Genomic DNA, 12,912 nt, shown 5'->3' on the forward strand with positions numbered 1-12,912 from the left:
CACATCTGACCTTCTGATTCTTTTTGTTGCTCTACAGTGGTACAGCAATTTTTCCCTTCTTCAGCAGCATTGAGGAGTGGTATTGAGAAGAGGCATATTACCAGCTGGTCATTGTAAATAATCTCCTTGCTGCCCTGTGAAGGCAGATGGAAAGAGTTCATTTATAGCGACAGATCTCCTGTGGGAATCTTTGAGGATAGCTCATGTTGTGAAGATTAGCACTGTCCTTCACATGCAGGTCGCTTGTGATGACCAATATGTTCCTTGCAGCACAGGGTGTGGGAACATTTCCTGGGTCACAAGACATAGTGGAGGGGTCAAAAGCAGCCTTTGGTCTCCCCTGTAAAGAAATTGGCAGGGAAATACTATGAGTTCAAGGATCTGTGGAGGCGTTTGCTAAACAACTGTTCATCTATATGTATTTCTCAGTGTAGTAGGTGCTGTAATTGTTTCTCCTGAGATGAGGGAACACTGAGCAAGCTTTACAGTACAGGAAAGGGATGGTGAAATTTGAGATTTACAAATTACTAAAGTTGCCCAAGTAAGTTACATCCTGTTTACAGATGGTGTAAAGACAGACTTGCATAGAGAAGTCACACCAACAAGACAGCGCCCGGATTATTGGAGGCTCGGTTTAATTCTAGGCCAATGGCTTCCTCCATTGAGAGCAGCTTTTGTTGCTTTCTGTCTAGGTTCTGCTGCTTTCCTCTTTAGCTTAGTGTTCAATCTGAAAATGAAACAGGCACATGAGAGAGAGAAAATTGGCAAGAATGACCATTGAGACAAAAGACCTGAAGAATATTCAGAAATCCTTTACATCTTTTGGGTTCAAAGTGAGGGGGTTAGTCAGTGCTGTGGCTATGGGTTACCTCTTTAGGCTTGTCAGGAAAGCAGCTGATCTTGAGGTGGTTTGACATAGGAGAATACAGAACTTGCATTGTATGTTCTGTATACAAAAAGATCAAATCTTCACCTTCCTTAACAGGAAGCAAATGAGGTATTACTATTAAAGTGTTTCCTTTGCAGTAGACCCAGTAAGTTTGATCTTCTCACTTAGTTTCCAACTCTGATATTTGACTGGCTCATGCCACCTCCCTCCCACATTTACATTATATCCAATGCAAGGTTTTTATATCAAAATACAACAGACTAAACAAATAGTTTTATATAAATTCTACTACATTTGTTCGGACAGCATCATCATCCGACTGAAATTTCCTGTCTCTTTTCTAAAAAGAGTGGTACAGGAATTACAATGGAATTAACCTTCTGTGGGAATTCAGAGATGCATGGTCTTCCCTTTCTCTTTATTTGCTGCTTTATATCAAATCATACACATTCTGCAGGTAGAGACCATATCCCCTTTGAAAAACAGTCATGCCTTCCTGATATTGACTACAATAAAAAAAAATTGAAAAAAAATACAAGTACACATGTATTAGAAAGTGAATTGTTCCTTTTATTACTGCTAGCCGTTTATTATAAAGGAGATAGTTCTAGTTTAATTAACCCAGTTGAGAGTAGCAGATGGGGCAGAATGTCTTGCAGCGATAAGACAATTCAGAAGTGGCACCAGATGTTGGAAGCTGTCCCTGGTGGTGTTTGAGTGCAGCACAGATGTTCCAGTCCCACCTGGCTAGTTTCTAAGCACTGCAGGCTAAGCAGCTGTGATGTAACCTATATAATGTACGCATAACACTAAAAGCACAATAATTGAACTGCTGCTGCTACTTCTCAGGGTGTGACTGTTCAGAGGTGAAATCTTTAAGGACAAACAAAAATAAGGTCAACTTTTTGGTACTTTTAGGCCATTAGAATAGCCACTTAAAAGCTGTAAGGGAAAGAAGTGATCAAAACTACACTGTAAAGCAAAGTGTGTTTTGGACTAAGCAATTAGCCTTCTGCCTATTCTGTTGTCCCAAATATAATTATTAGAGCTTTTTTCCTTTTCTTTCTAGTTTGGGTTGAATATGCTTTAATGAAAAATAGTTACAATACTGTATTCAAAAGTTAATAATTTATCTGGTAGCTTACAAATGCATGGCTGGGACTTCAATGTTGTTGCTCTAGAGAGAAAGCAAACTTATAAAAAATGAACACCAATGCAAGCTTTGTCCTTGAAATCTTGATACCAAGATCACTGCAGAATCATTCATGCTTTAAGTCTTCTTATATTTAGTTTTTATGTTTCTCAATTTTTCATGGTAAGCAGCATAATAAATTAAGGATTCCTCCAGTAACAAAAAGTATTTATTTTGATATTTTTTTGCTTCTCAAGTTTTAATTTTGTAATCCTCCCATTACTTAGTTGTTTATACCATACCAGCACCATCTCCTGCCAGTTTGATTTCTCAAGCTTCATTGCGGTGTATAAATTACTATTTTAGAATGAATTGTGAAACAGAACTTGCATCTTTATTGTTTTCCCCACCACCTATATGGCAAAGCACAATCAGCTAGATCTGCAGCATAGGCCAGAAGAATCCAATTTGTCTAGGTTCATATAAATACAGAGTGGTGGTGGTAATAAAGCCACAAAAAATGGTACAGACATACGACAGAATCAACAAGCTCTGACTGCCAAATGCAAGAGGTTTAAAAATAAAATGGAACGCCTGAAAGCAGCTTACAGAAAGCCCTTGTCAAGTTCATTGAGCAGGGTATCTCTCAACAATCCTGTAAGAACACTGTGATTCCTCTCATATCTAGGTGGATCGACTGACCCGTTTGGAGGATTCGCTGACTTTGGCTCTGCTGCTGCCTCAGCAAGTTTCCCCTCACCACAAGGTAGGATAATTTACTGACTGAAAAGCTGCCATTAGGGATGAGGAGAAGGGAATGAAGCCATTTTCCTTTTTGTGGCATTATTGGCAGTCAGTTCCCTTTCCTGGGGCTGGTTTGTGTTTGTATAGTTTGACCAAGAAAGCCACATGCCTCACCTCAGTGGTGCTTGATAGCTTTTTGGGTCTCTTATGGGTATTTTCACACAGTTGAGGATAAATAAAGGACAGCTTTCTGGTTTTGATAAATGATTCTTCTGTACTCCTTTAATGGGTATGGGTTAGAACCCTATTTGCCTTATTTGATGCACGCTGCATTGCTGAGAAGCATCCCTTAGCAATGTTGCTATAAATTCAGAAGATATCTTAGAGGAAATTGGCAGACTTCATAGTCACTTCCATCAGAAGGAGACAGGGAGTGAGGAGAAATAGTACATAAATAGTCAGAAAAAATGGAGGCTAATAACGGAAATTTAGATGAGTCTTTACCCTCCCCCTTCATTCATTTCAAAGTGATTCAGATTCCCAAGTTGCTTTTAATATCATTGTCCACCCTGGATGTCAGGTGGCTTAGAGGAGAGTTTGTGGATGTCACAAATCAGTATTTAAACTTCATCTTTGTATTGGCATAAGGTTTAAGTACTTAAATAGTCCATGAAAACACAGCTGTGGTATGTTGCAGACAGAAAGCGAGAACCCCACTTCTTGGCAATAGCAGATATAGTTGATTCTGAAATTTGTGAGGGCCTTATTTCATAAAACACTGTACCAGTGGGAACTTCAGGCATAACTTTGTTTTAGTGAAAATAGAATTCCTTACAAATTGACATTTGGAATTATGGTCTCTCTTGAACCATAACAAAATAAGATGTGGCTTTTAGGGTGGAAAATCAAGACAATAAAACTTACTCAAGGTATTCAACACTTCCAAGTTTTGTGGGTGTAGCGTGCCAGGTGAAAAACACATATTAAACATCAGAAAAAACTCCACAGTAAAAACATGGTTTTTATAATACTTGGAAATGGGGAGGGGGAGCTTTTTTAATAGGAGTCTTAGTGGTATGCTGAGTGCTCCCACTGACCGTATTTGTGTTTCCAAAATCATTGGAGAACTCTTCATGCTTTCTTGGCTGTTATTGATAGAGCGAATCGCTAACTGATACATCTAATCACTGTTCATCAAAATGTTCTAATGCCTTATGTAAGATCATCTGACAAACTTTTTTCTCTGAGAAAAGGCAGCCTTTCTCCTGATCTTTCCAGTCAAAAGTTCACAAACTTTTTTTTCAGATACAAGCAAGCGCTCTAAAAAATTGCCTGAGTGGGACAGCAGTATTTCAGAAAAGTATTTGATAGTCTGTCTTCAAAAACAAATTTCTGTTGCTTGACTGTGAGCACAGCCACGGACTGAAAAGTGATTGAAGGGCCCTAAACACATGGTAATGACAGACAACAATGTATCAAACTGTTCAGCGGTGTTGCAGGCTAAGTTCCCTCTAAGCTGCGTGGCCACGCAGCCGCTCAGGGCCACGGCAGGGAGAGATGCCTCTCCTCCAGCCCCAGACTTGCTGCGGCTGGGGGAGAGGCGCGCACGCGTGCGCACACACGCGCACACCTGCCGGGGGATAGGCGCCTCCCCTGTGGCCCCAGCCCTGCTGCTGGGATAGAGAGCTAGGAGGAATCTTCTCTCCCCGCCATAGCTCCAGGGTAGCCTGCACCCTGAACACCGGAGCCCTCCCTCCCCTCCCCACCCCCCCTTGCATCCTAACCCTCTGCCCCAGCCCTGAGCCCCTCATCCCTGGCCCCTCCCAGGAGCCTGTAATCCCAGCCGGAGCCCTCACCCTCCCACACTCCGAACCCCTTGGCCCCACCCCCAGCACATGAATTTTGTTACGTGCACCAATGTGGAGGTAATGTGTCACACATCACCTCCATATTGGTGTACATAAAAAAATTCAATCCACACATGAGTGGGAAAAATTAGAGGGAACACTGGCCTCAGGGATCCTTTCCAGGACTGGCGTAGCATAGCAACTGTATTAATCCTGGAATATGAGAGAATACTTAGTTGGGAGGCTTGTGAATGTCCATGAGGACACATACAAAGGAATTTTAGTATGTTGGAAATTCTGGGGGAAAATAACAATATTTGACCTAGCCCAAAGCTCAGACTGAATACTACATTGGCAAATTGGAATTTAACCTCAGGATAACCCCACCTCCGCGCACACTCCCATAAACAATTCACCTATAAAAGTCTAACAAATAAAACCAAAAATATAGGCTCATATGCAATGAGGAATAACAGCCCACCTATGCAGGACGAATGATAATCCCTAAAGATACCCAAAATCCCACTTGTCTTCCAAGATTAACAAAACATTTGTATAGTATAAATGGAGAGACAAAGGTATATTGGCTTTGATGGATGTCAAGGGGGATACTATCAAGATTTCAAAACCTCCAGGTGGAATAGGAGTTACACCTGGAAGGACTGACATGAGGCCAAGTTATGCCCTCAGTACTCTGGCATAACTTCATTGTCTTCAGTGGAAGATGCTTATGCATATTCGTGGGCTAAAACTGATCGATGGTCTTTCATAGCTTAGCTAAATGACAACTTGTTTAGAAGTATTGGAAAGATATGAACACCAAAGAGGGGAAGGAACTGTTTATAGGGGCACAAGAAATATATCTAGGAGTAAGAGAGAACAGCTCTTCCTTCTAACAAGGAGAATGCATCCATAAAGAAATATCATGCTGGGGAGTAGTTTCTCAAGGGAAATGGAGCCCACGTCGCTTGTGATGCTTAAAACTATTCTGAACAAAGTAGCGGTAAGCAAACCAGAGTGAACAGTCTTATGCTAGCAAAGTGTGTTGGAGCTGACCACTTAAAATCTCTTCTTTCTTAACTTCTGTTTTTCTGAGCTCAGCCTTCCAGTAGGAGTTGAGGGTGCTCGGCCACTTGCAGGAGCCAACTTAACAATGTTGCTAAATACATGCATTTGCGGTTGACCAAAAAGTATGGAGCTACAATAAAAAAGGGTTTAATTCTTCTATTGAGGCAGTTGGGAGTTGTGCATCAGCTAGGGGTATAGGAGTAAATCCAGAAGGAATGAAGACATTTCTATGTCAGATTAGTAAATCTCTTGGCAAATTGGCTGCAGATCAGCACCTGGGAATCTTTTTGCATTATTTGCTACATTTAGGAAAGCTGTATTGGGCATCTGTGGGTTAACACACCTTTAATATTTCAACCGGCAGGAAAAAAACAGCACTATCCTAATTGTACAGGCTTCCTTACTTGTGATACTTATTCAAAATAAAGTTCTTTTTTACAAGTATAAAGCTGCCTACTATGCAAATAATTTGTGTATGAATACAGCCTAAATGACACAATCCTTTATCTGCATTAACATGATTAATCTATACCGATCACCATTATACAAGGGGCCAGGAGTCTTGTGAAATAATTAATCATTCTCTAACAATATAAGCCCCTCTAGTAATCCTTTCTTCCTGGATTAATCATCTTTGATCAAGTTCCCCAAAAGGGGGGCAAAACCTTCTCCTCTTACCCCACTTTTTCTTATTGTGTGTTCAGAGATGTGCATGCAATACACATAGAATCAGCACATTCAGCGTTTACTTGTCCATCAGGAATACTTTAAAGTGGGTTTAAATCTTTAATATGCAGTACTAATTGAAATACTCCAATACGGTCCCTTTTGTAAGGGAAATGAAAGCAAAACGTTCTAGTAAGGCCCTGAGCTAATGACAATTAGTCCATTTCTTGCATTAAAGCTGCTGGTAGTGCTTGGATTTTGTAAACTAACTCGCTTCTTTCCTCCTGCCCCCTTTTCCATTACTTAAAATTTAACACACGCGTGAAGGTAAAGGTAATTAAAACCAGGTTTGATCACACAGGTGTTGAAGCATTTACATGGAGTGTAAAATATTATTGCCCTTGGTTTTGACTAGACAAAATACAGCTCTAGGAAATAGCCAGGTGTGTGGGTGGGACTCCTAGCCAGGTGCATAGGTCTAGTAACTTTGAAATCCGTGAAATCTCAATCAGAGCCTCTTCCTTTGCTCTTGCAAGGGGAAGTGGAGTTGATTTAATCATTCGAGTTCAGAGCTCTTTTCCTACTGCAGGGATATTGCTTGTGGCCTAGCTGGGAGTGAGAACTTCATCAGTCCTACGGGGGAATATCATAATTCTTATGCATGGTGGAAATGTTCCCTCTAAGCTGTGCATCCATGTAGCAAATAAAGCAGTCCTGTGCATTTCATGTGCCAGAAGAATGATATTCATCTACTACATCCAGACCTGTAAAACATTAGCCACATAACCAAAAATCTGACCTATGCAATGCCCCTCCCCCTCCCCCCCCAAAAAAAAAAACTCTAGAAGATTATGGCCCTTTAAAAACAAAACCACAAAAAACACCACAGCTTTTGGGATATTTTAAATAACTTTCACTATAAAATGTTACCCATGATGTTTCTTGTAACTTACTTTTTTCCTGTAAGTGAAGGAAACTTATTTTGATGTCAGTGGTTTGACTGATCGTTAGAAAAGTAAGGAAATGGAAGTAATGATCCTGTCATATCCTGGGCTCGCTGGTCTGTATGTAGGCATTGGGGCATGCGATCTGAAACCGGTACCATATATAAGATAAGGACCCTCTGGTAATCTGTTTTGAAAGCTCTTGGTTTTATTGGTATCCCACTCAGTGTCACTATGTTCCTATGTTGTGCAAAAACTATTAATTATATGTAATTAAAAAGTTTTGAACAAATGGCTGTTTTCTTGTATGCTTTGCTATGACAGTGAAATTGTGCCTCTCATGTACAATGACTGGATGATACCCATTAGATGGGATCATGGCTCTATTGAGAGTATCAGAGCATTGGATTAAAGTACTGGCAAGTTTTGATTCTTAAACTTCTAGCTCTGCTTTTGACAGAACCTCAAATCTACTTTTCCAGTGTCTGTTTAGAAGTATTTGGATGCTGCAAACTTAGTTGAAGGAAACCTGTGTCCCACTCACCCAGGTCCATAGGTGACACATTATCAGATGTAATTTTTTGTCTGTGCATGGGTGTTTCATATTTCCTTTGCTACCTTGTTAAAACTGTTGGAATATTCATGAGAAGGAATGATGTCCAGATGGAGATTCTACCTGCAGATGTTAATCTGGACGGACACAAATCAGGTCTCATTTGTTTCAGTTCAGAGAATGTGATGTTTTTCTGTGCCTTTCAAAATCTTTTACCTTCCTTCCCTCACCCCCAGGTACAGCAGCAAGTGGGAACGGAGACTTTGGCGACTGGAGTGCCTTCAACCAAGCCTCTCCATGTCCCAGTGCTTCAGCAGGAGAGCTCTTCGGAGGCACTGCCCAGCCAGCTGTAGAGCTCTTTGGTAGCTCGCAGCCAGCTCTTGGCCATCCTCCAGCTGCCTCAAATTCTACTGACCTCTTTGATTTGATGGGCTCCTCTCAAGCAACCATGGCTTCTTCGCAAAGCATGAATTTTGCTATGATGAGCTCTAGTGCGGTGGGCATTGGTCTACCCATGTCAAGGTCACAGGTATGCTGTTGTTACTCAATCCCTTAATGACTGGTTCCTCTGTGAAGAAAAGGTTCTAGAATGTTTTTGTCTTATTTTAGCTTAAACCTCCTTGTTACCTGTAGCTCTCAGATGCTTTCTTTATCACTCGGTCACTCTATCTGAGATGCTCTGTTATCCTTTTTGGGGGAGGGAAGGTTTTAAAGTTCGAACGTGAAAAAACCCAATAGCATATGTGCGCAGCCTACATTGTCAGGCAACTGGTGGACCAGTCCTCACCCTCATCTGTGTGTTGCCCTGACACACAGAGGAGTTACTCCAGTGGAAAGTAATTGGCTGTTGAAACCAAAGCACATTGACTCTTGTGCAAAAAACCTACAAATGCATTTCAAAAAGCCCAGAATAGAATGGGCACCTGGTCTGGGAGACACCAGGCAACTCTGATTTTGAGAGACAATGCACTGATGCAAAATGCTTAGTGCTAACATATGAAATACCATCCTGATCATTTCCAACAAGATACCAACTGATGGGGAAACTACTTTGAAAGATATGAACTCTTTATATGAACTCTTTGTCTCATAAAAACTGATGACATTTCTCTTTGGCTTTTTAACTTCTCATATGCAAACATAAACAACCATTTGTTGTACTTTATGATGATGTGATGGAACTGTTTATTTCTTAGACACAGCAGTAGTAAATGTTAGGGAGTGAATGGTATCATTTAAAAAAAAAAAGTTTCTTTTGTTTCTAGCCTTTGCAGAATGTTAACACTATGCTGCAGAAGCCCAGTCCTCTTTATAATCAGAGTACAGAGATGGTCCAAAAAAATGCCAGCAAAACTCTACCATCCACTTGGTCAGATCCCAGTGTAAATATCAGTTTGGACAATTTAGTACCTGGTATGCAGCCTTCCAAACCTCAGCAGCCATCGCTTAATACAATGATTCAGCAACAGAGTAAGTGATCCCATTGATTTAATAATACTTCACTGGCATGACCTGCTATACAGATGTTCCCAATGTGTCTTTTTTAAAAAAAAAAGACCCCTTTACTAGATCACCTTTTCTCTTAATTTTATTCATAACCCCATTTTTCATCTGCTACACTGCCTCTAACCATTGGCAGCTCTGTTACCGTAACATGATCCAGAAGAATGAGCCCGGGAATGTTTCAGGGCTGTGAAGCCAAGTCTCTAACTGCAGAGGCTTGCTTCATTCCCAAATCTTCACATTAGGTCTCCCTCATCTCTTAAGCTCTTCCTATGGATGGTATCAACTGTCTGTCCTCAGAGCTCAATTTGTTAGCAATAGTTAACCTGGGTGTAAGACATATCGTAAAACTGTTAGACTTTTCTGAACTTTAACTGAAGAAGGAAGAGATGTGGAAATTAATTATTTTTTTAGGCTAACTGGCTAGAGAACATAAATATAACTTTTGTCCTTCACTGTAAAGTCACGATATAGCTACATAACTTCTAAAAGTAGATTGTAACTCACCATGTTCAACCCTAGGATATTGATTAAATTAAAGGCTGTTGTATTTTATTTTTCTGCAGATATGCAACAACCTGTGAATGTGATGACTCAAAATTTTGCAGCCGTGAGCCTCAACTCCCAGTCCAACGTGATGCCTGTTCGATCCCCAACAAGTTCATTGATGGGAGGGTCCATTCCTGTGGGAATGGGGATGCCCAGTGTTATGACGGGTACAATGGGTATGACCTCCTTGGGAAACACACCTATGATGAACCAGGGAATAATGGGAATGAATGTGAACATGGGGATGCCAGCTGCTGGAATGGGTTTGACAGGCACAATGGGCATGGGGGTACCCAATATAGCTATGACCTCTGCTATGACTCCTGGAACTGTGCAATCCAAGCAAGATGCCTTTGCAAATTTTGCCAATTTTAGCAAATAAAGATTGTAAAGAATTGGTCAGAGTGAATGAAGGATTTTTAGCTGCACAAATAGAGCTGGGGGAGGGATGGAGAACACTGATCAATACCTTTTTCCTTTTATCAGTTAATTAAAATGAACCTACATAAAGAATCAAAAGGCTATTTTGTAAAAGCTTGAAACACCTAGCATTCAAGCTCTGGGGAGAGGAAAGGTTCTTCTGATGAATCAATTGGATGACTTTGCAATTAAGAGGCCATTGTTTTGTAGCAAGACCATCAAAAGCCTTTCTAGATGGAAGAACCAATTTTAACATTGAAACTTGTGGGGAGACTGGAATGGGTGTTGGGTAAATCTGTTTGAATCTAATTTTATACTTTTCTTTTTTTTCTTGAAGAGCTTGATTTTTCTCTCCCTGAATCGCTTTGTCATAATTGAAGCCATTCCTTTTACTACCACTCTGAGTCCATATTTGAAGTCACTCAAGTACAATGATCAGTTTTTTATAAGAATATATATTTTTGTCCAAAAAAAAGGCTTACATATGTGCTTATGGCTAATTCAAAGGGACCTGGAGAGTGTGTGTGTGTGTGTGTGTGTGTGTATATATATATATATATGTGTATATATATATATATATATGTATATGTATATATACACACACATGTGTGTATAAATAATGTGTGTGTACTTTGCTGATGTTTCAGCAACACTGCTATAATATCCAAATTTTTATTGTAAAAACCTCTTTAAGCAATTTGGTCATTAATAGGTTTAGGGGCTTTTCACACCTTTACTGATATAATTAATACCCAGTGCTGAATTGGGAGAGATTTCATCCGGAGCTGCTTTATGGTTTCCTTTCAGAAAACTCCAGTATATATACACTTTTTGCAGTTCTATTTCAGTGGCAACTTCATGCCACATACACCCTAGGAGCCACTGGTTTACAGTGTCAGCAGCAGTCAAAAGGCAAAAAAAAAAAAAAATCTTTACAAAAAGAAAAGTAACAAGGTAACTACATTCTTTTTAAGTTAATATAAATCTCTAAACCTTGTCAATCCAACAGCATTGGATTTTAGATTTTATACAACATTTGGTGACTTTTTGGTGTAAATATGGCATTAGCAGTGGTGGAATCCAATAGAAAGGAGTTAAATATATATATATATAATACATATATATTAAAGGAAACCTGTAGCAGTCAAAGATTTTATTGATTTAATGAAAATAAAGGAAATTAATTAAGGTTTTGTTTTCCTGCTGTAATTCTGCATTTTAAGTTCACACATGAATCATGATTCTAGAGTCTGGAATACAAAGACATGGTTATACTCACAAGCTGGGAGTATTATTGAGAATAAGCACTATATTATAGGTATGAAATTTATTACCTCCCCTTTCTTATGTTGGATTTCTTTTTTATTATTAAATTGATAAAACTTTGTTTCCATTGTATGCACAATGTTCTGTTATACATAACATTAAAATGGTCATTAAAATCAGTGTTGGGCCGCTTTTCCTTTCATTCCATTTGACGTTTATAAGAGCGTTTGGGAAAAAAAATAATTATAATTTGGGCAAAGTAATTTTTATAAATAATTTAAATTTGTTTAATGACTTCTTATCTCCAGCCTTTCCTATCTGGCTCTACTGTTAGGAATTAAAAATGAAGCAGGCAAGATATCCTGACCCACTCCAGCCTTGCTAATGCTCCATCTACAACATTTCTAATTAGGCAGAAATTCATGTACTTCAGCTAAGTGGTAATGAAAAGTGATTCATTTGCTGAATAAGAGATGAGAGTGAGTGTAATTAGCTGACTGTGGTTTTTAATCTTTCAACAATTCAATGTGTTTAAATTAGTTTCAAAGAATAGGAGCTTTCAAGTGTTGTTACATCAAAGTAATCAAGGCAGACTTTAGTGGATGAGCAAGAGAGATCTTCTCTCCAGTTGCCATTTTGAAACCTTTAAACTTCGTTGGAATAATCCTCTTCAGAACTTGTGACAGATGGTACGATTCAAGCTGGTTTGGAAAACAGAATTGCCAGGCGGAGGGAACAGATTATTTTTGGAGAGTATGGTGGAGAAGCACAGAAAGCCAAACATACAGGCCAAACTGTTAGATTGTGTCACAACTTGAGAATGTCAAACACAGTCAATATGAACGTCCTCTGTATAAACATTTGGAAGCTACAGTCAGCTGTTTAGAGTGATGTGCTTTAAACTCAGTTTGGCTGGTTGTTATGGATGGGGCCTGACAGTCCTTTAACTGAACATAGAATCTATGGCCTTGCCTTGGTTTCTCAGTTACTTTTAGAAGTTAACTCATTGGGGTTACTCTGGTCCCTATTATAAATCCTCTCTTTTCTAAGATATTTTTTGTAGCCAATGGATTGGAATGGCTCCAAATGAAGCCACCCTACTCATTTCATAGATCTCATACCTCTGTCCTTAGACCATAATCTTAATACTGAACTGAGTCTTCGCATAGACCAACACAACAGTAGGCTATTAGTCCATAAAGAATTATGAAAAAGGTGAGGCATGGGCTAATATCCTGGCTCCTTGACATTCATTGGAACGCCTCAAAGAGGTTCTTCCATCCTTAAAGGCTCTGCCCAAGGAGCAAGTGAATCCATTTTTAATGGCTGGG

The 12,912-nt window shown here is 39.6% G+C and overlaps 1 protein-coding gene across 1 annotated transcript in view; it reads left to right on the forward strand.

The window, feature by feature from the left end:
- Positions 1-10,816, forward strand: part of CLINT1 (clathrin interactor 1) — a 76,779-nt gene extending 65,963 nt beyond the window's left edge. The window contains exons 9-12 of the mRNA XM_074960214.1: positions 2,710-2,787; positions 8,080-8,372; positions 9,109-9,313; positions 9,913-10,816. Coding sequence (XP_074816315.1) covers positions 2,710-2,787; positions 8,080-8,372; positions 9,109-9,313; positions 9,913-10,277 — 941 coding nt within the window. The 3' untranslated portion in view covers positions 10,278-10,816. The remainder of the gene's footprint in view (positions 1-2,709; positions 2,788-8,079; positions 8,373-9,108; positions 9,314-9,912) is intronic.
- Positions 10,817-12,912: the final 2,096 nt, after the last annotated feature.

Source organism: Natator depressus, chromosome 8 (genome assembly GCF_965152275.1).
Source record: "Natator depressus isolate rNatDep1 chromosome 8, rNatDep2.hap1, whole genome shotgun sequence".
Taxonomy (NCBI): Eukaryota; Metazoa; Chordata; order Testudines; family Cheloniidae; genus Natator; species Natator depressus.